The sequence below is a fragment of the Ovis aries genome, chromosome 12 (genome assembly GCF_016772045.2).
Source record: "Ovis aries strain OAR_USU_Benz2616 breed Rambouillet chromosome 12, ARS-UI_Ramb_v3.0, whole genome shotgun sequence".
Classification (NCBI taxonomy): Eukaryota; Metazoa; Chordata; class Mammalia; order Artiodactyla; family Bovidae; genus Ovis; species Ovis aries.
This window is the reverse complement of record NC_056065.1, coordinates 36,349,165-36,376,338: the sequence shown is the minus strand read 5'-3', so window position 1 is coordinate 36,376,338 and position 27,174 is coordinate 36,349,165. Positions and strand designations below refer to the sequence as shown.

General features: G+C 38.5%; 2 protein-coding genes and 1 long non-coding RNA gene across 9 annotated transcripts in view; 2 read left to right on the top strand and 1 right to left on the bottom strand.

The window, feature by feature from the left end:
* Nucleotides 1-3,794, top strand: part of SLC19A2 (solute carrier family 19 member 2) — a 35,227-nt gene extending 31,433 nt beyond the window's left edge. The window contains exon 6 of the mRNA XM_027975590.2: nucleotides 1,848-3,794. Coding sequence (XP_027831391.2) covers nucleotides 1,848-1,976 — 129 coding nt within the window. The 3' untranslated portion in view covers nucleotides 1,977-3,794. The remainder of the gene's footprint in view (nucleotides 1-1,847) is intronic.
* On the bottom strand, nucleotides 1,207-16,099 carry LOC121820775 (uncharacterized). The gene is made up of 3 exons (XR_009595816.1): nucleotides 15,999-16,099; nucleotides 5,300-5,524; nucleotides 1,207-4,001 (listed from the first exon to the last, which is right to left on the bottom strand). It is a non-coding gene; the product is annotated as an uncharacterized LOC121820775 (long non-coding RNA).
* Nucleotides 16,100-16,173: 74 nt separating this feature from the next.
* The window catches only part of CCDC181 (coiled-coil domain containing 181), a 46,578-nt gene continuing 35,577 nt past the window's right edge, over nucleotides 16,174-27,174 (top strand). For 3 of the 7 annotated variants that reach the window (XM_060396469.1, XM_012187243.4, XM_012187241.4), the window contains exons 1-3: nucleotides 16,174-16,325; nucleotides 22,464-22,603; nucleotides 25,377-26,318. In XM_060396469.1, the coding sequence (XP_060252452.1) occupies nucleotides 22,487-22,603; nucleotides 25,377-26,318 (1,059 nt within the window). In that variant the 5' untranslated portion in view covers nucleotides 16,174-16,325; nucleotides 22,464-22,486. Of the gene's footprint in view, nucleotides 17,477-19,174; nucleotides 19,294-22,463; nucleotides 22,604-25,376; nucleotides 26,319-27,174 lie in introns of all 7 variants that reach the window. The other 4 variants (XM_042257212.1, XM_042257208.1, XM_042257210.2 and 1 more) reach the window with 3 other exon arrangements.

Genomic DNA, 27,174 nt, shown 5'->3' with positions numbered 1-27,174 from the left:
CTGGAATACTGTATCCTATTGTTTGAGATGCCTGCTTCACTTGAGAGCTCTCTGAGTCTCCTCCCTTCTTTAAACACCCCCCACCCAGATACCAAGGTAATGATTTGCTGTTGATGACTAGGATTACACATGACCTGTTGAGAAAACACCTGCACAAACACCCAGAGACCGTGTGAATACGTTTATTCACTCTGTAATTGTATAGTTGTATATGGCTTCATTCATTGTGAGTTGTAAATAGGGCTTGGGATGTACTTTAGCAAAATGGGCAATTGAATCAAAAAGTGCCTACTCCAACTCATCTCAGCTCAAAAGATTCTATCTCCATTGTTCTTCCCACTTACGTATTAGTTTTCCTAGAATACAAAGAGCTGACATGTTAATTAACTTTGTTTTTACCGAGGAGATCTAAAAGAGATACAGTAGATAATGTGTGCTGAGTGCCTTCTGTGTGCCAGGTACTTTATATAGAATTTTGCAGGGTTGCTAACAGGATTAGACATCAAGAAAATGAATCTGAGAGATGTGTTGTTTAAGGTTACGGTCAATAATAGTATGGCAGGACCAGGATTCAAAGCAACATCTGACTCGAAAGCCTACGCATCTCCCTTTGCATCATGCTGGCTCAGAAAAGGGCGGGGGAAAGGTGGTTAGAGCAGAGGAATGGGAGTTTATTACTGTCTTTTAAGTAATTATTACTTATGTGTTTCCCAGTTACTGCCTGCAATAAGAATGTCGGGAAGACCTCTCAAGGGTTAAGTGCTTTCATTTGGGATGGAGGGTAGGAGAATAAGTGCTTATCATCTTGCTATAGAAGTGGTGGGTTTAAATGTGTGGAATAATAATTTTGTGGGCTGTGCTTAAACTCATGACTGCCATGATTAATTAACCGATTTCCTATAGGAAAATGTATCCACATTTTAAAGGACTTGGCTCAGAGGGTTAGGCTTCCCAGGTGGTGCTAGTGGTAGAGAACCTGTCTGTCAGTGCAGGAGACTTAAGTGAGTTCAATCCCTGGGTCAGGAAGATCCCCTGGAGAAGGAATTGGCAACCCACTCCAGTGTTCTTGCCTGGAGAACCCCATGAACAGAGGAGCCTGGTGGGCTACAGTCCATGGGGTCGCGAAGGATCAGACACGACTGAAGCGACTTAGCATGCACGCAGAGGGTTAGAGCGGCATGCTTACTGGATCCATGAACCAGCTTATCAGTATTTAGTAAGTTATTTTAATAAGAAAATGATGATATTGATAAATCATATAATCACATTAAAAAATGGCTTAGAGAAGATTCCTATAAAAAGTTGTCTTACAATGGAATATAGTTGACCTTCTACTGCCCTCTTCTGGGAGAGTGGAAATTCTTGATCTTCAGAATTTGGCCTCATATCAGCTTGAGTTAGTCGGCTTGAGGGTAGAGACCAGGATTCAGTTATAACAGCAACAAAAATGAAAACCAATATTAACAGTATTAGCATTGTGTTAATAAGCATTTACATACAGAATACTATTCCTTCCCAACAACTCTGTAATCAGGATATATTATGAATTACAAAATGGGTTTTAAATGAAGTGGAGGCTCAGACACTGAGTCTCTCCATCCAGGCCACACAGCCAGTAAGTGGGTAGTCAGGATTGGCACCGAGGCAGTCTGGCTCCAGTGTCACCATGCTGTCCTGCCTCTCTGTATCCTCAGTGCCTGGCACATTGTGTAAGCACACAGTGTTTTTTGGAATTGTATTGAGAAACTGAACATATCTTTAATTATAGAGTCTGTTCACATATATGTAATAAAAGAGCTGACCTTCCAGTGGATAATTCTGTAAATTACTTCTTCCCCTCTCTTTAGTTCTTCATCTACGCTGGTTACTTTGCACTCATCGCTGTGGTTTTCCTGGCTAATGGTACCGTCAGTATTATGAAGAAATATAGAAAGCAAGAAGATCCAGAATCAAGTTCTCAAGTGACCCCTTCATAACATACTGCAAGTGAGCTTCATATTGCAAGAATTCTGCACAATGGCTGTAACCGGCTGTATTTAATTTTTTTAAGTGTAGACACATATTTATGAGTATGCATTTCATGGCTTCAAAGCAGCCAGTTGACTATACCTTGTCTTCCCAGAGTAACAATAACAGTTGAGAAATGAAGTGTACTTCCTGGAATACTTATGAGAGCCAATTTAAGAATGTGTTTTTCCTGCCTCAGAAGTGAACTTGCTTTTGAAAACCAAGACTCAAGAGCAGTCAGGCACCACATGGTAATGTACATGTGCTCACAAGTGAGTTTGGTGTTTCATAGGTCAAGTATTCTACTTCTGTGTCTGATTAGCCAGATGCTTGGCCTGTTGGGACCAGGGCTTCATGGGCCACAGGATGTTACAGTCAGAATCAAAATAGTGTTCTAATAGCATCTGCCTCTGTTCAACTTAGTTCTCATGTCCGTGTTACTGATGTGCGTTTGTTTCTACAGATGACAACATCGGCCCTGGTTTGGTGTTCTATAAAGAATATGTGTTAATTCTGAGTTATTTTAAAAAATTCATTGTGTAAATACTCTCAGTGCCCATCTTGATTGTTGTGTGTTTGTGTTGATTTTTCTTAGAAGTATATTTTTACATTATTCATATGCTTCCCAGAGAAGCTAATTTAGTTAAAAAATAAGGCAACTTTTGAGGCCTACTAATAATATAAGTGACCTAATCAGAAAACTTAAGGTAGGTTTACTTGTCTTTTATTCTTTGGTATGAAGGACTATTAAATCTATGATGAAAAGTTACTAAGTGGGCTAAAGGCATAACTAGTCCATTTTGTATCTGCATTCCCTTTTATCTCCAAAATAAAATGGGAAAGTCTTTTTAAAATAACTTCATCTCCATTTATGGCATTTATATTATTTGTCCTTCTTATCCAAGATAAAGGTGTCATTAACTGTTGGGTTATTCCAAGGTCTTTTTCACAAACTGAGCCTCTTTATTTTGGTGGGACAGGAACTAGGATGGACTTGGTTCCTGCATATGATCATCTTAAATATCTGCTTAAAATAAGAATTGCTATTGATTCCATTTCCAAGTTACTTGAAAAATGTTATTCTGTGTACATTTAATTGGGAAATTAGTCTAACAGGTGATTGCTCACATATGTGAGACATGACTATTTTAAAACCAATTTTGTTGCCTTATCTTAAAAAAAAAAACAAAAACTAGGTCAACTTTTTTAAGAATGACATAGGTAAATACTGAATAGTAATGTCAAGATTCCAAAACTGACATATTCATTTATGTAAGCAAGAATTCTAGAAGCAAATGAATGAGGATAAGAATAAGTCATTTTCCAGTCACCTTCCTTTGTGAATAAATGAAAGGAGAAGAGCACTAGCTAAGGAAGGAAACAGGAAGCGCTATCATAAACAGCAGCCTCTAATTTTGTATTTTGTCTTTGTTTTATTTTGCTACATAGGGAATGTGTACTCAGAAACAAGTAGAAAAATGATGTTTGAGGAATTTAATTTTTTAAATAAAATAGACTGTGGTACAAACTATTCATGTTAACTAAAGCAGTATTTCCCTGGAATTTAAGTCACAGTTTGTTGTATACAATCAGAGCGTTTACTTATTTAAGACAATAATAAGTTCATATCTTGGTGTGTGTGGTACTATTTGTAGAATGTTGAACCCAATTTGCAAGTTGTACTGTATGCGGTTTTGGAAAGAAGTGCAAATAATTTGTTGTACTTTTTATTCAATACTGTATAGATTATACAGTTATTTTTTATTAAATAAATATTTTACAGTATATTTTTCCTTGTTTAAAATATTTATTTTTATGTCTTTCTTGCTACATGCAGGCTTTCTCTAGTTGTGGAGAGCATGGGCCCTAGAGCCTGCAGGCTTCAGTAGTTGTGGCTTGCCATCTCTCGAGCATGGGCTTAGTGGTTGTGACACACGGCTTAGTTGTCCCTCAGCATGTGGGATCTTCCTGGACCTGGGCTGAATCCATGGCCCCTGCATCGGGAGGTGGAGTCTTAACGACTGGACCACCAGGGAAGCACTGGTCTTTACCTTTGACACTTCCCTCTCATTTCTGTTGTTTTCCCAATTTTTCTTCTAGCACCGCATTGTACTGTTTATTTTTCTTGGTCTTGATGTTGGTACCTCTTATATTTTTAAAAGCATTCTCCCATTTAGAAACTAAAAAGACCAATGTTCCCTTCAGTGTTAACTGAATTTTTCAGGTAAATGAAATGAAATTGAATCAAAGGTAGAAGGTGCCATCTTGTTTTGAAAAAATCATGGTCTTTTGGTTATAGCCCCAAATGTTCTGGTACCCACGGAAGCATCTTCTTGCCATCAGTTGAGAATTGCTTTGTTCATTTTACCCGACAAACCGAACCAGTCTTTTCTAATAGTATTTGAATGTGTACTTTCTCATTAGTTCCCATTGCAAAACCTTCATTAAGGCATTTTATTGATTATCACCAAAGACTTGGAAATTTTTCATGCAAAAAACTTTTTAAAGATAACATTTTCTGTCCTTATAGCATATCTTATGTATCTGAGCAGGAACCACACCTTATTTTTGTCTTTTGTTGCAGAACACATCTTGTGTTTGTGCCCCATGAACCCTGAATTATACAAATGATATGTGATGGACTCAACGTAACCACCTGCCAGTACAAAAGCTAAATAAATGCTATTTTTAAAAAAGTACATCAAAGTAAAGCATTAAGATTAAAATGCCTGTCAGTGATGTCTAGTCCACTGGATGCTTTATTAAAGGCATTGTGCTCAAATGTTAGAAATTGGATATCTATTTGTCTTACTTCTTATGGAATCCTAGGGCTTCCCAGATGGCACAGTGGTAACGAACCCACCTGCGAATATAGGAGATGGAAGAGACACAGGAAGATCTTCCCTGGGTTGGGAAGATCCCCTGGAGAAAGAAATGGCAACTCACTGCAGTATTCTCGTCTGGAAAATTCCATGGGCAGAGGAGCCTGGCAGGCTGCAGTTCATGACAGTCAGACATGCAGGACTGAGCAACTGAGCAGGCATGCATGTGTAATTAGTACTTTACATTTATATAACATGCTTTGGTTTGGAAAGGCATTTGTGAACATCATCTCTCTTGATTCTGGAAAAAGCATCCTGTGGTAGTATTAGTAATTCTTCTACTTTTTTCATTAAGTAATGCTGATAGAAGGGGCTTCAGAATACTGAGTTTGCCATTCAAAGCTCTGATTCATTAGGGAAGTTACTCTGGAGCTTCAGTTTATTTTTTTTTAATATTTCTTTTTACTTACTTGGCTGTGTCTGGTCTTTGTTCTGGCAGGCAGGAAGTTTAGTTGCAGCATATGGGATCGGTATGCCGAGTCTTAGTTGTGGCATGTGAGATCTAGTTCCCGGATCAGGGGTTGAACCTGGGCCCCCTTCATTGAGAGCGTGGAGCCTTAGCCACTGGACCACCGGGGAAGTCCTGAGCTTCAGTTTCCTCATCAGTAAGTGGGGATGATACTTACCTCATGAGACTGTCATGAAGAAACGAAAGAACATATGAGAAAGCACCTGTCACATGAGAAATCAGTTCCCTTCCCCCTCATTCTCTACTAACAATTAGTTTTAGCTGTCAGTTTCAAATGAGCCGAGCATTGGAAAAGACTCTGATGCTGGGAGAGATTGAGGGCAGGAGAGGGGAGTAACAGAGGATGAAGTGGTTGGAGGGCATCACCGACTCAATGGACATGAGTTTGAGCAAGCTCCAGGAGATGGTAGACAGGGAAGTCTGATGTGCTGCAGGCCATGGGGACACAAAGTGTCAGACACGACTTAGTGGCTGAACAACAATCAATCTCAAAGTTGTACTCTCAAATGAAAGTTCTTTTGGAATATTTCAAAATAAAAATGATAGGAGGCTTTTAAACACTCTCATTTTTTGGTCAAGTTTTATTTAATTACTTTGACATTGCCCTTCTTTGGGACTGGAAAACTCACCTTTTCCAGACCTGGAGCTACTAGTGAGTTTTCCGTATCTGCTGGCATATTTAGTGTAGCACTTTAACAGATCATCTTTTAGGATTTGAAATAGCTCAGCTGGAATTCCATTTCATTGGAATCAGTTTTCATTCCAATCCCAAAGAAAGGCAATGCCAAAGAATGTTTAAACTACAACACAATTGCACTCATTTTGCATGCTAGCAAAGAAATGCTCAAAATTCTCCAAGCCAGGCTTCAACAGTACATCAACTGAGAACTTCCAGATGTTCAAGCTGGGATTAGAAAAGGCAGAGGAACCAGAGATTAAATTGCCAGCATCTGCTGGAGCATAGAAAAAGCAAGGGAATTCCAGATAAATATATACTCCTGCTTCATTGACTACACTAAACCCTTTGACTGTGTGGGTCACAACAAACTGTGTAAAATTCTTAAAGAGATCGGAATACCAGACCACCTTACCTGCCTCCTGCGAAACCTGTATGCAGGTCAAGAAGCAACAGTTAGAACCAGACATGGAACAATGGACTGGTTCCAAATTGGGAAAGGAGTACGTCAAGGGTTTATATTGTCATCCTGCTTATTTAAATTATATGCAGAGTACATCATGAGAAACACTGGGCTGGATGAAGCACAAACTGGAATCAAGATTGCCAGGAAAAATATCAATAACGTCACATATGCAGATGCACCACCCTTAATGGCAGAAAGTGAAGGGGAACTAAAGAGCCTCTTGTTGAAAGTAAAAGAGGAGAGTGGAAAAGTTGGCTTAAAACTCAACATTCAGAAAAGTAAGATCATGGCATCTGGTCCCATCACTTCATGGGAAATAGACAGGGAAACAGTGACAGACTTTTATTTTCGTGGGCTCCAAAAACCACAGGTGGTGACTGCAGCTACAAAATTAAAAGACACTTTCTCCTTGGAAGAAAAGTTATGACAGACAGCATATTAAAAAGCAGAGACATTACTTTGCTGACAAAAGTCTGTCTAATCAAAGCTATGGTTTTTCCAGTAATCATGTATGAATGTGAGAGTTGGACCATAAAGAAGGCTGAGTGCCAAAGAATTGATGGTTTTGAACTGTGGTGTTGAAGAAGACTTGAGAGTCCCTTGGAATGCAAGGAGATCAAACCAGTCAATCCTAAAGGAAATCAATTCTGGATATTCATTAGAAGGACTGATGCTGAAGCTAAATGTCCAATGCATTGGCCACCTGATGCGAAGAGCCAACTCATTAGAAAAGACCCTGATGCTGGGAAAGATTGAAGGCAGGAGGAGAAGGGGACAACAGAGGACGAGATGGTTGGATGGTATCACTGACTCAATGGACATGAGTTTGAACACACTCCAGGAGATGGTAAAGGACAGAGAAGCCTGGCGTGCTGTAGTCCATGGAGTCACAAAAGGTCGGACACAACCGAGGGACTGAACGACAACAACATTTAATTACTTAGATGAATTATATAAACAATAATGTAATGATAGCTCATTATTAGATAGTGTTTACTATTTATGACTGTGCTGAATAATGTCCTAAGGGCTTTAGATGCTCTATATTACCAAATGTTACTGAATTGCAGGTTATTAAAATAACAATTTCTAGTAATACAAAATTTTGTAAGAAAAATCCTGGAGTGTATTTTGTGAGATATTATTAAAGGTGTTAGGTTTTAAACGGTACTGCTTTTTAAATTCATGTGTTTAATAGCAAGTTATAAATATGTAATCTATTTCATTTGAAATAAGAAAGTATAATTTGAGGTAAAATTTTTATTTAGAAAGCTAAACACTCCCTCTTATTTTTAATGTATATTTTAGAAAGTTCTGGGGATACAATGAAAATGTCATGACTCCGGATCTCAAAGAACTTAAAATGTGTGATAAGAAAAGATAAGTATTGATAGAAAGCATAACAGAGAGGCCCAACTGCAACACAAGTTAGTGTGTCAGGTATCATAATAATTTAAAGAGGCTTGGATCTCAAAAACTACAAGTCCACTGGGGAAATAATGTATGACTTCCAGAAGGAGGTGATATTTGAAAAGTTAGTCATGCAGCATGGCCAGAATCTTAAAGGAAATTTAGAAAGAGGAACGGACTATAGTGGACAAAGAGGCATAAGTAAAGGTATGAAAGTCAGAAAGTGTGGGTGTACAATCAGCAAGGAATATAGAGAGCAGGACAGGGCAGTTTGGGGGTCATTTTCTAATGTTCATTAATTGCAGAAGGAATCAGGGAGTAATGATTAAGCTTGTCTTTAGAATTTAATCTGGCAGCAGTCGAAGATACTACCCAAAATTGCTAGTTGGACTGCTATTTTGGGTCCACTAGGTGTCGGCGAGGAAGGCTTTTATGATCCACAGCAGAGGGAAAAAACAAGACTGACTTGCGGTTATGAACATTCTGGAATGGTTCAGTTCAGTTCAGTTCAGTTGCTCAGTCGTGTGTGACTCTTTGCGACCCCATGAATCGCAGCATGCCAGGCCTCCCTATCCATCACCATCTCCCGGAGTTCACTCAGACTCACGTCCATCGAGTCAGTGATGCTATCCAGCCATCTCATCCTCTGTCGTCCCCTTCTCCTCCTGCCCCCAATCCCTCCCAGCATCAGAGTCTTTTCCAATGAGTCAACTCTTCACATGAGGTGGCCCGAGTACTGGAGTTTCAGCTTCAGCATCATTCCCTCCAAAGAAATCCCAGGGCTGATCTTGCAGTCCAAGGGACTCTCAAGAGTCTTCTCCAACACCACAATTCAAAAGCATCAATTCTTCGGCGCTCAGCTTTCTTCACAGTCCAACTCTCACATCCATACATGACCACTGGAAAAACCATAGCCTTGACTAGATGGACCTTTGTTGGCAAAGTAATGTCTCTGCTTTTGAATATGCTATCTAGGTTGGTCATAACTTTTCTTCCAAGTAAGCGTCTTTTAATTTCATGGCTGCAGTCACCATCTGCAGTGATTTTGGAGCCCCTAAAATAAAGTCAGCCACTGTTTCCACTGTTTCCCCATCCATTTCCCATGAAGTGATGGGACCGGATGCCATGATCTTCGTTTTCTGAATGTTGAGCTTTAAGCCAACTTTTTCACTCTCCACTTTCACTTTCATCATCTGGAATGGCAGATAACCTACCCAAGATCACATGTCTTTGAAGTGGAGAAGCCGGGATAGTATTTTTTTTTTCCCTTTAATAAGATTTTATTAAAGTTGCCCCTAAACTTTGCTGATTCATGTTGCTGTATGGCAGAAACCATCACATTATTGTAATTATTCGGGATAGGAGTCTGATTCCCACCCTACACTGCAAACTAACCGTCATTTCCACCCCTGCACCCCAGCGGGTCTGTAAGGATGAGACCTCAGCGGGAAGACTGAGGGGGTGGGAAGGTGCAGCCGGGCACAGCTGCTGTAGGGTGGGTGGGCCGAGGGGCTCTGTTGGAATGGCTGGCTGAGTGACTGTGGGGTTGGAGCCCCGCGGTGCCCCCCGCCCCCTCCCGCGCTCCGCGCTCCGCGCTCCTCACCTCTCCAGCGCTAGACTGGAGGCAGGCCTGCCGTGGGCGGAGCGTGCGCACTTCCTTGCTCCCTCCTCTTACTGAGCCCTGAGCGCCTGCCCTTTACAGCCTGCCGCGCAGCGTGGGCTGCGACCCTTGCCAAGTTTTCGCACTCTCTCTTATAGAAACGGCGCTCCAACTCCGCCGCCACCGTGGGAGAGGGAGGTAGGGCTTTGGAAAGATCAGGCTGTGTGCCGCTCTTGACAGTTTTCTGAAAGTCCTCCTCTGAAACCCGCAACCCCAAACCCCGGCGTGAGGGAAACCAGAAACCACGGTGAAGGACTGCTAAGGGGGTTGGTGGGCTGCTGCCCAGGACATTTCAAACATGTTTGGTAATCAGTATGCTGCTTTGCTGTGCTCAGTCCTGTCCGACTAATGTTTATTGGAAACCTCTGAACTTATTCATCTGTTTGATACAGTTCATCTACTCCTGTCCACACCACCACCACCTTCTTATTCTAACAAACTGCATGACTTGACCATCATTCCTTGCAGGATGCCAAAAATCTTGTGAGGACCTATCTGCCATGTTCTGGGAGTGCTGACAAAAGTAGACCTTGAGCTCGAGAACAGTATTTACAGATTGAGCATTTGGACAGAGTGCTCCCTGGAAATCCCAGTGAATTTCAACTGGAAGAATAATAATAATAACAGTGAATTACAACTGAAGGATATAGAAGACACAGAGTCCCTTTGAGGAGTTCTTAGCCCAAAAACTAGAGAGAGAAAAAGGACACTAGAGGAATTTGAATCTCATGGAACCTGTAGCTACTGAAAACACTACACACGGCTCAATTACATTCTAGTCATATTGACACAAAATCTCAAGCTAAAAGCCTATTTACCTCAGTCCCTATTATCTAATATACCATGTCTAGTTTTCAACAAGTCATGCTAAAAGTCAAGAAAAAGCACAGTTTGAAAAAACAAAGAGAGCAACAGGACTAGGCCCAGCTTGAGAGAGTGAACTGCTAACTGGAGTTAGCAGACTGGGCCTTTAACTATGGTCACTGTGTTAAGAACTCTAATGGAAAGTGAAAAATCCAACAGCCATTCATGTTTAAACAAAAAACTAAAACAAAAATTTTCAGTAAACTAAGAATAGAGGGGAATTCCCTCAACTTGATAAAGAACATTTACAGAAAAGCTACACTTAACATCATACTTAATGGTGAGAAATTGGGACACTTGTCCCCCTAAAATCAGGGACAAGGCAAGGATGTCCAGTCTTACATAAATGATGAGAAGGAGTTAGCAACGCAAATATCCAAGGAAGAGCATTCCAGGCAGAGGAAAAAGCAAAAATGGAAAAGAGGTTCACATATTTGAGGAACAGAGAGGCGAACAGGGAGCTTGGTGTATCATGAGTGAACAGCAAAGTGGTAGGGGGTGAGGTTATAGGAGTAAGAAGGGGCCCAATTATTCAGAACGTGGGAAGTAAGGTAAGGAATTTAAATATTATTCTAATAGCACTGGAAAGTCAGAGAGGGGTATGGTCTGATTTACATTTGCTTGCTGACATGAACCTCTAGGTGTGGCTATGTATGTTCTTGGGAGTCATTCACTATTTGCATCTATTCAGAAAACAAGATGAGTTCATTCCCAGTTAATACCAAAGGTACTTTTGCACAGCCAAGTTTATAATGAGTTTTAACAATATTGCCAATCCCAGAGAAGAAACAGATAGCCTCCACTGCTATTAGATTATCACTACAAAGCAGGAGACACTCACCACGTATCAGTTCAGTTTAGTCGCTCAGTTGTGTCCGACTCTGTGACCCCATGAATTGCAGCATGCCAGGCCTTCCTGTCCGTCACCAACTCCCGGAGTTCACCCAAACTCATGTCCCTCGAGTCGGTGATGCCATCCAGCCATCTTATCCTCTGTCGTCCCCTTCTCCTCCTGCCCTCAATCCCTCCCAGCATCAGAGTCTTTTCCAATGAGTCAACTCTTCACATGAGGTGGCCAAAGTACTGGAGTTTCAGCTTTAGCATCAGTCCTTCCAATTAACACCCAGGACTGATCTCCTTTAGAATAGACTGCTTGGATCTCCTTGCAGTCCAAGGGACTCTCAAGAGTCTTCTCCAACACCACAGTTCAAAAGCATCAATTCTTCGGTGCTCAGCTTTTTTCACAGTCCAATTCTCATATCTATACATGACCACTGGAAAAACCATAGCCTTGACTAGATGGACCTTTGTTGGCAAAGTGATGTCTCTGCTTTTGAATATCCTATCTAGGTTGGTCATAACTTTTCTTCCAAGGAGTAAGCGTCTTTTAATTTCATGGCTGCAGTTACCATCTGCAGTGAATTTGGAGCCCCCCAAAATAAAGTCTGACCCTGTTTTCACTGTTTCCCCATCTGTTTCCCATGAAGTGATGGGACCAGATGCTATGATCTTAGTTTTCTGAATGTTGAGCTTTAAGCCAACTTTTTCACTCTCCTCTTTCACTTTCATCAAGAGGCTTTTTAGTTCCTCTTCACTTTCTGCCATAAGGGTTATAGCAGGTATAGGTGAAGAGAAACCTACACCAGGTATAGGCGAAGAAAAAAGCTGGAAGAATTAAGAGTCATTGTTTTATAGTTTTAAAACATTATTATTCTCAAGAAAATCTGAACAGCCATAAAGAACCTGTCTATACCTTGACTTGTCCCTTTCCTCACTGACTATTCCTACTAAAAATCCCACCAAAGAAATTAAAAATAAATGCCAGGACACTAGGTTTTTCTTGAGGAACACATGATTTCTTTTTTTAAAAAAATTTTTTATTGGAATATAGGTTTTTGCTACTCCTAGGTGGCTTAGTGGTAAAGAATCTGCCTGTCACTGCAGGAGATGCGGGTTTGATCCCTGGCTTAGGAAGATGCCCTGGAGAAGGAAATGGCAACCCACTCCAGTATTCTTGCCTGGAGAATTCCGTGACAGAGGAGCCTTGTGGGCTACAGTCTATGGGGTCACAAAAGAATTGGACACCACTGAGCAACTAAAACAACAAGAAATCATGCACTGAGTAAGCTAGAGCCTCACAGCAGGAGGTTCCTCCAAACTTCTGCCTATCTGGGGCTGCACACACACACTCAGAAGGGTTGAACACATGAAACAAGTGCTGAACAAATCTGCTGAACAAACAAAAATAATTATAGTGTAAATAACTTTTTGTGTTTAAGGAATGTACTTATTGCTGGCATACACCCTGAAAAGGGACTGTCCTGCTGCTAAGGGACATAAGCAAACTCAGGCCCTCCAGCCTTTAGTTTGACACACCCTAATAGCCCTTTACAGAAAGAATGTCTTGATTTATTTTGGCAGTTGCTTTATTTTTATTATAACTATAATATACATATATAATTGATATTATTATACATAAAATGTGTATAATTATATTAAAAGTATCAAATGTCACTTCAGTAAGGCTTAACTTGAATACATCTTTTGACACAGTCAACCTATTACTACAACCTAGCCCCACACTTCTAATTCTTTTTTGCTTTATGCTTTATATATCATTTCTCACTTTCTAACACAAATATGATTTACTTATTTAGTATGTTTGTTATTTATTGTCTTTTCTCCCTGTTAGAATGTGAGCTCTATGAAGGCAGTGAGTTTTTGACTTCCTAAAATGAGGATTCCCTATATTATAAAATAGTTTTTAAAATTTACAAAAGACCTAGGTGTTAAGGTGTTGATTTTAAATATATGCGTGTTAAACATTAGTATTATAAAGCTTCTGTGCTCTATAAATAATTGAGCCTTAAAAATGGAATACGTATATACAAAACTCAGAAAAATACTAAAATATTTCACCTCTTCTTTTTCCCTTTCATTGGAATGATAACATTCTAATTTCTGGGCCTGGGAACTCAGAGATCTGAACTTATTAGAATAAAGTAAGGCAAAGGACTCTGAGAAGTTTGCACTTTTCTTTTTGGCAACTGGGTTCAAGGAGTCTGAGGCAGGTGGAACTCTGACTATAATATATAATTATGATATAATATATAATATATGTATATTATAATTCATTGATATATTCCAAGTATGAGAATAGTGTCTGCCATATAAGTAATAATTATTTGTTGAAATGATTTAGAATATTGTGACTATATGCAGAATCTGAACATTATCTATAAAATATATTCCTTTGATCAGTTTTATAGAACACATGTATAGTCATATCTTCTTAATTCTTGGCACTTATTTAATCTCTTCTTAGTTACTTAAATAAACACTTTTCTAAGTCAAAGGATTCCTTCAAAGTTTTTATGTATTGAATGAGAGTTACTCTACTTTGGTCTCTTCCTCATATTGTGTAGTTTTTTCTATACCATGTGTAATGAATAAAGACAGAAAACTGGAGTTTTATCTATTTCTTGGATCTTTTTTCAGAGTGAGCATTCAAAATTTATAATTAGTATTAAATTAACCAGGCAAGAGGAAAAACACATGGCCCTATGCATATATACAGTGATCTCTATTTGTAAAATCCCATTGTCTTTGAAGAGTCATTAATTTCAAACACACATTTCTGCTCCTTATAACTAAAATACATTTATTGACATATAACATTTTCAGACTTTGAATAGCATTTGAGTCCATCTATATGAAAGGCCCTGGATAGCAGAAAATGTCTTCTTTTTGTACCAGGCTTTACCTAAACTACTCTGTTCTTATATTTCCTAAATTCTCCTTCCTGTACAGTCACTGATAGTGCAAGAGGGCTCATATCCAAGAGAAGAGAAAAGAGGACTTTATTTTTTCAGATTCACTAAGGTATAATTTATAAATAACAATTATATATAGTTGAGTTATACAATTTTAATGTGCATAATGTGATTATATATATAGTATATATAATTTATAAATACAGATGATTACAATAGTCAACTTAATTAAATACCTATTACCTCCCATAGTTACTTTTATTCTTTTGGTGCTAACACTGAAGATCTATTCTCTCAACACAGGTACGAATGACCAATTCGGTAACATTTTCAAGGTGCATTATGTTGTAATGTTTATCAGTACTTCATTCCTTTTTACTGCTGAAATATTCCATGGTATGGATATATTACACTTAATTTGTCCACTCATCATTTGTTGGCTTTTGGGGTTGTTTCTGCTTTTTGTCTATTATGAACAATGGTACTATTTTACTAATACTTGCAAAAATATTTAAAATATTTAGAAGGGTCAGTGGAAAAAACATTTGACTAGGAATTCAGAAACCTAAAAGGTCCACTTTAGCTTAGGAAGTAATTCCATGTTCACTAAAGGAGATCTGACTGAAATTCCTTTGACTTTCAACAGTTGATAATTTTATATATTTCTTTGTCTTTTTCAAGTGTTTGGCTTAAGACCAAAGTCCTGCAGCAGAAGAAACATTAGGTTATTACAACCATACATTCTACACTGTAGCTAGGAGGTGTGCTTACTAATAATTCATCTTAATTTTTTTGAACTTAGTCTACTGTACAGTTTGGAGAAAACTTAAAAATTCAATTTTATATTGCTCCTCTTTGGAGAAAAGATGCTCTCCATTATACCAAATGACAGAAATCCTAATAATAAAAAACAATAATCTGAATATATTGTACTGAGGAAATATTTTCACTTTTCTCTGTGTTACTTCTGGCACGGAACGGACAAATCCTTAAATCTTGCCATTTGTCACCTCAATCTAAAAATCATCTTGCTCCTTTCTTATACATAAAGATGACCTTTAAGGAGGACGTTTAAGGATCTGGAAAATTCTACATGACCGTTTTGACATGCTTGAAAGTAGAAACAAACATCCTATTTCCTTTGATCATTCTCTTGGGCAACGGAAGTTTTAATTTTTCATTGAAATATAATTGATTTACAGTGTTGTGCCAATCTGTGCTGTACAGCAAAGTGACTCGTTTACACATATGGATGTACTCTTTTTTTGAATATTGTTTTTCACTTGTGGTTTATTACAGGAAATTGAATATAGTTTCCTGTGCTATACATTAGGATCTTATTATCCATCCTCTATGTAATAGTTTACATCTGCTAATCCCAAACTCCCAATCCTTTCCTCCCCCATCCCACTCCCCCTTGGCAACCACGGGCCTGTTCTCTAATTCTGTGGGTCTGGTTCTGTTTTTTAGGTATGTCCATTTGAGCCATATTTTAGATCCCACATATATGTGATATCGTGGTATTTGCCTTTCTCTTTCTGACTTATTTCACTTAGTATGATAATCTCTAGTTGTACATGTTTTAATTGGATGGCGAATCATAGGGTAAAAAAACTGGTAACTAATTAACGTGCTTATCAACGAGTGAAACTACTTTTGGACATTAACAGTGAAGAAAATAACATACAGTATATTTCTAAAACCTAACAGAATACATTTCCCGCAAGAGACAGTTAAAACCTGGGAAAACTCATAAACAAGAATAACCTTCCTCCCAATTCTTACTAGCACCTGTGAAACTTGCGGGTGAGGCGTGGATTTCTTGGTCGTTTCCCCGGAAACCGCAGCCACACACGTCGTTTGCCCGCACCTTGAGGAGCGCCTGTAGAGACAGGTGTTCGTCGACTATGTCCTGCGCCTGCGCAGGCCCACTGCGCCCATGTACTGAGAGGCCCGGATGAAGGACAAGGAGACGCGCCGTTGCCATGGCAGCCGGGTCCTGGCCTCTGCGGCTCAGGTGCTGGGGTTTCCCTCGCCTCACTGTCAGAACTTAAAAAGCGGAGGAGAGGAGCACGCCCCCGGCCATCTTTGTGACTCCAGCCGCTGCGTCTTACACAGGCAGGAGGGGATATAGAGGGAGCGAAGGGAAGGATGATGCAGAGATATTTACGGAGGGAGGGAGGGTAAAGGGGTAATCGTCTGGGACAGGTGGGAGGAAAGATGGATAGAGAAGCGAGTGAGATTTTGTGTTGGCGCCTCATCCTCATCTGGGGTCCACAGACCTCTGCTCTGGCCCGGAAGCCTGGCAGTTTCGCCTTGTTTAGCTTTGTTTGAGGGAAGCCCCTCGGAGGGTAGCTTCATTTCTAATTTTTGTCATATTCTTTCGCCTCATCCCTGGGAGGAAAAAAAGTCACTCTTGAAATGTTAGCTTCCATGAAGAGGCTAAGACATTGAGTTAGTTGGTGGTACCTTGGGACCCTGTATAGAAATGAAAATTACCGCAGATGTTTGTAAAATATTACTTATCATCATACGATGTGGCAGATTATTATGACTTAAAAAAATATACTCATGGGATCACAGTCTTGGCAGGATGTAGAAGTAAGAATGGGCCATATGGTCTCGAGATGTTATTATGGGTTCGCTTTTGCTTAAGTACTTATTTTATATGATAAAGGAGTTCTATTTGACGTTCCTCCCATTTTCTTAGATTTTGAGCTTAAAATAGTATGACAGGAGCCAATGAATTAAACTATGATTTAGTTTTTTGAATCCTGAAAGAAAGTTTCAAAAGTTGTGTGTATTTGTGGACCTAGTTGGGCTTCCCTGGTGGCTCAGACGGTAAACAATCTGCCTGCAGTTAAGGAGACCCGGGTTTCATCCCTGGGTTGGGAAGATCCCCAGGAGAAGGAATGGCTACTCATTCCTTTATTCTTGGTTGGAGAATTCCACCGGACAGAGGAGCGTGGAGGGCTACAGTCCATGGGGTGGCTAAGAGTTGGACACCACTGAGCGACTAACACATGGACTTATGGCACCCCACTCCAGTATTCTTGCCTGGAGAATCCCATGGACGGAGGAGCCTGGTGGGCTACAGTCCATGGGATCGCAAAGAGTTGGACACGACTGAGTGACTTCACTTTCACTTTCTTTCAAAAGATCTGCAGTCACATACCCACATGGGATTTAGCAGACACATAGGAGGAGGGAATTAATTTCTGTCTCTTGCTGCAGTTCCCTATTAAGAGGGTTGTTCTGGCCTAAAACAGGTATATACAATTTTGCTGATGATACACATTGAATGTGTGAAACTTATAAGGAATATGTGTTAGTTTGTGTATGAAACTGAATATGATTCAGTTTGAGTGAGGTGTATTTTTGTTCCAGAATGTTGATTGTGTACCATATGTCCAGTACCGTGGGGATGAAGATTAAAAGAAGTGAAGGGGACTGATTATCCTGTGACGCATTTGAAAAAGGCTTAAGGGACTTGGTAACCCGAGTTTATGATATATGTTCTTTGTTAACTGGGAACCAGCCATGACTTTTTTGAAGTTATAGGGAAGGGATGGCCCTTCTTGTTTGATGAACTTCATTTACTTCCCTGAGTCACTTCAACTATGGCTTTTTTCTTTTAAATTACAGCATAATAGTTTAATTTCATAATAACCTAATATGCTTAATTTATAATTATTTGATTTTTATTTATTTTGATGATTCTGTTTTAGTTTTGAATTTGAGTTTTCACATGGTTGTGAGATACTTTGTAAATAATAACATATTTACTAAAGTTTTCAGGCAACCATTTATTTACAGTTGAGACCATGTTCTAATAAAACTAAGGGAAAGCACTGTTGAGTTCTGTAGAATTCTTATTCTAACAATTTGTTATGTAACTTAAACATCTTAAAATAATAAATTTCCAGATTTCTGATCAGAAAATGAAGCATATTATCCTAAGGCATTTGTGACTTGTGAAAAAAGTTTTATTTATGTAAGTGTTTTGGGTTACAGTGAGTTTTAGTCTAGGACGCGACTGAGTGACTGAACTGAACTGAACATCATTCATGACACCCTTACTTTGAATGGTTAGGTACGTAAACACAACAGCTTGCATGATTTAGCCTGTCTTGCGGCTTGTTTAGTCTCTAAGTTGTGTTTGCAACCCAGTGGACTACAGCCTTCATGCCTCCTCTGTCCGTAGAAAACTGAAATGAATTGTCATTTCCTCCTCCAGCAGATCATCCTAGTCCAAGGATCAAACCCAAGTCTCCTGCATTGGCAGGTGGATTCTTTATCACTGAGCCACCAGGGAAGCTCAGGCAATGATAAACTCACTCTGGAATACTGATTTGTTTTCTTCAGATCACTTCAAAATATTATTGCTCTCAACCTCTGATTTATGAATTATTGAAGCATTACTTTGAGTCTTTTAAGAAAGTCTATTTCCTATTTTTTTAGCTGAAAAGAAATAAATAGAAAGAATTACAGTCCAACTAATACAGTAGAAATAGTTATAATTATGTGGTTGAATAATTAATATTCAGTGTACCTAAAACTAACTTTGTCTTAAGCATTAAGGAGAAGTAGTATTAAGAACTCTGCAGGGTAAAGGTGACATTTAAGTGAAATAGAATTTTAAGTCTTGAATTTAGTTATCCAGACAATGATCATTTATTTTATTTTTGACTTTTAAAAATATTTATTTTTCATTGATTGGTTTATAATATTGGTTTGATTTCTGTCATACATCAGTATGAATTAACTATAGGTGTACATATGTCCCCTCCCTCTCAAATCTCCCTCCTACCTCCTGCCCATTCCTACCCCTCTAGGTTATTACAGAGCCCCAGTTTGAGATCATTTATTTTAGACTAAGCATTACCATGGTACTCTACATTTGTTTGAATATTTGCTTGCATTTCATAAGTTGGCAGTTGTTTGCTAATTTGCATATTATAATAAAGGTTAAAATAAACCTTAAGGATCATCTGCTGCTGCTGCTAAGTCGCTTCAGTCGTGTCCGACTCTGTGCGACCCCATAGACAGCAGCCCACCAGGCTCCGCCGTCCCTGGGATTCTCCAGGTAAGAACAGTGGAGTGGGTTGCCATTTCCTTCTCCAGTGCATGAAAGTGAAAAGTGAAAGTGAAGTCGCTCAGTCGTGTCCGACTCTTTGCAACCCCATGGACTGGAGCCTACCAGGCTCTTCCATCCATGGGGTTTTCCCTGCAAGAGTACTGGAGTGGGGTGTCATTGCCTTCTCCGTAAGGGTCATCTAGCTCACCTCTTTTTCTAAAGCTTCAGTCTCCCTTTAAAACGTGCTATGATCACCTTCTGAGCTATATATAAACATTTGATCAACAGAGAATGCAGCTCACTTCACTTCAGGACAAGTTTAAATTATGGACAACTGTAAATTATGCCAAAATTTGCCCCTGAGTTTCTAGTCCTTGGTACTGGTCTTACTGTTGGAAATTATGCAAGTCCAACCCTCCTTCACATAATGACTATTTGAATATTGTAAAGCAGTTGTCATGACTCTTCTTTAGGGGATTTGTCTTCTTTAGGCTAACATTCCTAGGGTTTTCAAGTAGTCCTCAGAATCTGGCTTTAAGGCATTTTATTTTCATAACCTGCCTTTGTCCCTTCTCCTTGTCTTTTATCCCCTTTTCTCCTGGTTTACCAACCTCTGAATGTGTTCCAGTTTCTTTTGTTCTCTAAACTGTAGAAAACTGGATACAGAGCTTTATGTTATCTGTTCTTTAGCCAAGTCTCAGTCTTAGAACCCATTTGTTTTTGTTGTCATAATTTTTTAAATTGAAGTATATTTGATTGAAGTATTCTTGATTTACAGTGTTGAGTTAGTTTCTGGTGTACAGCAAGGTGATACACACACACACACACATATACACAAACATTAATACATACACATTTATATTCTTTTTCATTCTAGTTTATCACAGGATATTGAATATAGTTCCTTGTGCTAGGCAGTAGGGCCTTATTGTTTATCTGTTTTATATACAGTAGTATGTGTCTGCTAATCCCAAACTCTTAGTTAATTATCTCCCCACCCCCTTTCCCCTTTAGAAACTGTATGTTTGTTTTCTATGTCTCTGTGTTTCTGTTTTGTAAATAAGTTCATTTGTGTCATACTTTAGATTACACATATAAGTGATATCATATGGTATTTCTTTCTCTTTCTGGTTTACTTCATCCAGTAAGATAATCCTTAGAGCCATCCATGTTGCTGCAAATGGCTTGATTTCATTCTTACTTTGGGTGGCAAGAGTAGTATCCCACTGTATATATGCGCCACATCTTTGTCCATTCATCTCCTGATGGATACTTAGGTTGCTTCCATGTTTTGGCTATTGTAAAGAGTGCTGCTGTGAACATTGGGGTGCCTGTGTCTTTTTGAATTGTCTCATTCTTTTAACTTATATTGCACTTAGTACTGAAAACCCTCATCTTTTAGCTAGTGCTGGTATAGCTAGTGGAAAGATGGTCTCCCACATGCTTTCATTATCATTTGGTGGAAAAAATAGAAATCTTGCTTTAGTAAAATTGGTACCTGGTTAGGTGGTCTGGTCAAACTTTTTGGAAGAAGTGAAGCTAATGGCCACAAAAAGCTTGTGGATATTTATCAAATCAAACATAATACCTCTTATTTTATATCTTTAAAAATATGCCTAGATTCCATGTGTTCTTGACACCTGTACTTTCTACTTCCAGAGAAGTTTTTAGGTAACTTAATCTTGGTGTTAGAGCAAGAAAAGGCAGGTTTAGAAACGGTCCCAGGTGTTTGGGGCCCTGCAAATCATATTTCTACAGTTCTTTTGAAATTGGACCTAAAATTCTAAGTATATTTACCGATCATTGCTCTTTTTGTTTTTGTTTAAGTCAGTAGTGGAAAGTATGCAGATTATTGCTGTATATTTCTACCTTTGGCTATTTTATGACAATTAAATATACAATTTTCCCTCACGCTTTTTCTTTTCGAAAAGATAATATGACATCAAACTGACCCCTTCTGTCTCCTTTTAGAACCTTCTCCAGGGGCACATTTATGTTCAGGTCATCCTGGGAAATTCCATGCACTTTTATGTTTGTTCTTTTTCAAACTGTTCCCTTGTCTGGAGTAGGTGATGAACTCTTATACTCAATATTCAAAACACATCTCAACTTCCCTTGATATTTCCAATTTTAAACTTAGTTGCTTTTTTATTCTTCCTTCCACAGTCCTTTTATACCTTTGTTCCACTTACCTACATTTTCAGTTTATGTTTTGTCTACATTTGGAATGTATGTATTTGACTTACATTTGTCTTCTGTATCAGGGCTCAAGAGCATATTTTATAATTTTTAGAGACGTGTTGTAGGTGTTCAACAAATAGGTTTGTTAACATTGTATTGTATATTCACATACATACATAGTATGCTCACACACACAAAGACCATGTTATATGTAAAGATGGAAATGCATCTTTCATTTGAAATATTATGGGCTAATAAATTAGGGCTTGGAACTGACCTCAATTTTCAGATAATTGTATGGTTTGTTTTCTTAAAAATGACTAAATTTATATACCATTTTCACAAACATTTATTAACTTTCACCTGACATTCTTATTTATTGTCACTGCCTTCCAGATAGTAGTAGGTATCACAGTTTGTTTTTTATATAAAAAAATATTTTATTTTGAATTGACAGCAGTTTGACTTCTGCGGAAATTAGCTTATACCATAACTAAGGGTCAATTGTTACATAGTTAAACCTCTCAGATCAGAAAGTATAATTATACTGAATAAATTACCAGAAGGATTGAGAAACTGAGGATAACAATTAATATAATCATTTTAATTTGAATATGGGAAAATGTGTGTGAGTGAGACTAAAAAGCTGATGATTCATCAGCTCAGACCTGGAGAAGGAGTTTTAATGATTGGCAGGGGATGTGGAAAATCCTTCTCTGACACTCAGATAGTCTCCTTATATCCGCCTTTTAAAATCTCCTTGTATATTAGGCTGACAGGAATTGGGGGGAGATGCAATGGTTATTAGGAGTGGTATACCTGGAAAATGTCTGGCCTTTGTAAGTTTCTCTTTTAGGATATACTGATATGTTTATTCTGAACATCCGATAATTTGTGTTTCTATGTGTTAATTATCTTACCTTTAGCATTAATCTTCATACTCCATACTGCCCCTAAAGTGGACATGACGTAATACCTTATCTCTTTTAATCTTACAGCATTATTCTTTAACGAACAGAAAATGAATGAAAATAAAGATACTGATTTAAAAGACAGTGGAGAATATGAAGATGACTTTGAAAAGGACCTGGAGTGGTTGATTAATGAAAAAGAAAAAAGCAGTGCCAGCATAATGGAGGTACATATAAATTGCCAGCAGCATTCGTAGTAATCATATTAACAAAGTGTTTTGTAGTTCTTGAGGAGTTTTCACATGTATTATCTCGTTTAAACCTCACACAATTCCTTTGGTATACATAGAATGAGTAGCGTTCTTCCTATTTTAGACATGAAAAAATTGAAGCATGTAGAGTTTAAATGTTGTGTCATAAAGCATAGGGTTAATTAGTGAGAGAACAGTGATTGAATTAGCACTTAAAGCTAAAATTATAATTAAAAATAAAATTATAATTTATATAATTCAATAATACAATTTATTGCATCAGAAGTAAAAAGCAAATACAACTAATTTCTACTTTATGTGAACTTGGGTAAAATGGGGATTTACTTTCAATATACATGAAAAATAAAGCAAATCCTCAAAAACATGGTCTTTCAGCTATGTTTGAAACGTTAAGAGTGAATTTTAGGGGAATGAATATACAGAAAAAAAACAAAGGGTCAAAGACTGAGACACAGTAATATATGTAGAAAAAAGTGGATCCATTAATCATGATTCTGTACTATTTATCAGACATGTAGTAGGGCTATCTAGGAAAATGAACTAGTTCCTGAATTATAGAAAGTTCTGTCTCTTTTTACTTATATACAGTGTGTGTATATGTATATATGAGTGTATATATATGCATATGTATTGACACTGAAAATGAAAGAAAGTGAAAGTGTTACTTGCTCAGTTGTTTCTGCAGCCTGCCAGGCTCCTCTGTTCATGGAATTCTTCAGGCAAGGATACTGGAGCGGGTAGCCATTCCCTTATCCAGGGTATCGTCTTTACCATTTGAGCCATCAGAGAAGCTCCTATTGACACTAATTATATATAATTTTATTAAAATATGTAACTATTATACATAATGTAATTAGTGTCAATAAATAGGGACGTAATGAAGAAAAGGACCAAGACTGGGATAAGATAGGTGACTTGAGAGGGATGTTGATCAAAGTATTTAAAGCAGGAGCCAGTTTTAAGAGGGTTAAGGAAAAGACTACAAGGAAATGAAGGCTGCAGGTTTTTTTTTTTTTTTTTATCACAACTCTCGCTTGGTTCTATCTTGCTTTCTTATGCAGTGGAGAAGACAGATGAGATAGATAACATTTGGAAAAGGCAACAGAGTCAAAAGTGAAGACTTTTCTAAGATGGCTTTTACATGGCGGTTTTATGCATCTTTAACAGAAAAATAATCAGAATGAGTAGAGGAAGAGATGAAAGAAAAGTGAAAGTGAAAGTCGCTCAGTCATATCCTCTTCTTTGCGACTCCATGAACTGTAGCCCGCCAGGCTCCTCTGACCATGGAATTCTCCAGGCCAGAATACTGGAGTGGGTAGCCATTCCCTTCTCCAAGGGATCTTCCCAGCCCGGGATCCAACCCAGGTCTGTCACATTGCAGGCGATTCTTTACCATCTGAGCCACCAAGGAAGCCCAGAGGAAGAGATATCAGAGCAATAATGCTGAACCAAGGTCTCATGACTAGAAGGGTATGAGATCCACAGCACAAGGTTAAAGAATTAGAGAAATTATAATGATAATTCATTGCCTTATTGCTTATTCATTCATTGTAAAGCAGTGATCACTTGGCCGTGTGTCAGAGGCTGTTCTAGGTGCTGTGGATACAGCAGTGGTTAAAACACAGTGCTCTAATGAATCTTGTTCATTTCAGTGGATTATTAAAATCACTTTTTCCTTTGAGGCTGGTAGGAAAAAATGGATGACAGAGAAACAGGGGTGAGGGTTAGGGAAAGATTTTATTGTAGTGGGTTTTAAAAAGAAGTAAAAGCTAAAGGAGAATTTGAAAACAGATACTGTAGAAATGAACCAGAGAATAAAATAAGGCTAAAAAGAACAATTACAATGCAGAGATCTTAGTTTAATTTTAGTTACTTGGTAGTCATTTTAGTGGGCCATGTTGATTTGCTTATTGGACATACAGCAGTGTTGTCCAGGTTAGGAAGAAGAGGCTGTTAGAATTGGTGACTAAGCTAGTAAAAGAGGAAGGGAATTTTAAGGGGTTGACGACAGCAGGACATAATAGCCATTACTTAGTAGATGTGGAGCAGGGTTTTGTGAAAATACTGGTTCATGGTTCACATGGGATTAAATTTTTTTAAAAAAAGTAAGACCAAGTTATATAATGGTGTTTAACATAGATTACTGGAGCCTCTGAATATAATTGAGGAGGGAAAATCTGATCCAGAGGTAAAAATTGACTTGGAATTTGGGTATAGATCATGCAGAAAATAGCAGCAGTAATAATTTGAAAAGATCATAGGAAACTCAGAATGATAAGGACTTGACCAAAGGCAGTGACCTTGTAATGGTCCTGGGGAGAAAGATATCTCTTTGAAAAAGCACAAATATTACAAGGAGAAAACATTTAAAAGTATATTCTTCTGAAAATGTAAAAGGAACATTTTATAGAGGGAGGGATATTAATATTGTACTGTTTGTAGTTACACTTTCATACATTGGCATGGAATCTTTAAAAAAAAGTAATCACTGTAGTACTTAGCAACATCAAATTCAGATTTAAATTTTTCCCCAATTTTTTTGCTTTTTCCCTTGGGGAAGTAAAATATGAATTAGAAAACTATGAGTGAAATATGAGCAGGAAGCATGTAACTTTTCCCATTCATAAAATAAATTACGAGCATGAACATCCATTTTGGATTGTCTACATATGAATGGACAAAGAGTCTCAATTTTTACTGAAAATGAATCTCATCTCTCTTTTTCTAGATGGCTTGTGGGAATGAAGAGAATATTAACCAAGACTTAAAAGTGAATGAAACAGAAATAGAACACACCAAGCAGCTTTCTGATCCTGATAAATCTTTGAAGGATGAGGTTTCACCAAGAAGAAATGACTTTATTTCTGTACCAAGTATTCAACCTTTGGACCCCATATCAGATTCAGATAGTGAAAACTCTTTGCAAGAATCCAAACTAGAAAGCCATCAAGACCTGGAGGAGGAAGAGGATGAAGAAGTCAGGAGATATATTATGGAGAAAATTATACAAGCCAACAGACTTCTACAAAATCAAGAACCAGTGAATGATAAAAGGGAACGCAAACTTAAATTTAAGGACAAATTAGTTGATTTAGAAGTTCCTCCTCTGGAAGACAGTGATACTTACAAAAATTATGAAAGTAATGTGTCTGGAAAACTGTCACAGTTATGTATTTCCAATGAATTTGGACAAGAAAATGTGATCCTGTCACTTACTGATGGAAATTGTGAAGAAAACAAGGATAGGAAAATCCTAATGGAGAGAGATGGAAAGTTTGAACTTGTGAATTTACAGGACATTAAGAGTCAGGGGGTTTTGCCCCCCATTAATAATGCTAATAGTACAGAAGGTGAACCTCAGCAGTTTTTACCCAGATCTCCCAATTTGTCTGTCAGTGGAGTCAAGAGAGAAGAGCCAGTAGCCAAAGTACATGTTCTTGCTCCCTCATCAACAGAAGAGCCACTGACTTACATCCCTCAGCCACCACCCAACCCCAAGATTTACCCAAGCTCTGCTGTCAACTCAGATCGAAGTAAAGGGAACGGAAAATCTAACCGTAGGACCCAGTCCGCAGATGTGTCTCCAGCGACCTCAACATTCTGTCTCTCCCCTCGACAGAAAGAACTGAAAAAACGACTAGAACAGAAGAGAGAGAAGCTGAAGAAAGAGGTGAGAGCACAAGTGGGCATTATATTGAAAGTAGAATATGTTTCTGTGTTTTATAAATCCAGTAAGAATTGACATGGTTCTTTAAATGATTGGATACATGCACTTGCTTGTTTTTTTCCTGTTGTTAAATTAAGTGGTTAAGTGTTAACAATCCGTATTTAGGGAACAAGCACCCTGATTACCCTGGTCATTTCTTGTGAAGATCACAAAAGCATGGTAATGAATGACTTGTGTTAGAGCTAGAGGAGATCTCAGCGATGGTTTCGTCTGATCCTTTCCTTTTAAAGGTGAGGCTCAGAGAAGTTAAGTGACTCCTGAAAATAATTTTGATATGCTGTGCTATGTATGCTTCATCGCTCAGTTGTATCTGACTCTTTGCAACCCTTTGGGCTGTAGCCCGCCAGGCTCCTCTGTCCATGGGGATTCTCCAGACAAGAATACTGGAGTGGGTTGCCATGCCCTCCTCCAGGGCATCTTCCCAACCTAGGAATCGAACCCAGGTCTCCCACATTGCAGGTGGATTCTTTACCATCGGAGCCACCAGGGAAGCCCATGAATACTGGAGAGGGTAGCCTATCCCTTCTCCAGGGGATCTTCCCAACCTCCAAACCAGGGTCTCCTGCATTGCAGGTAGAATCTTTACCAGCTGAGCTATCAGGAAAGCCCAATTTTGATATGAGATAGGTGAAAATCAGATGTCAGATGAAAAAAATGAAGGCACAAATTTGTTGGGGTTTAGAAGGCAACAAAGGAATTAGATTATAATTCTCTGGTGTGTGTGTATGGATGTGTGTATATTTCATATATCTTCCAGGACTACTGGGTGGAAGAAAGTTTCACATATTGAGGTACAGGG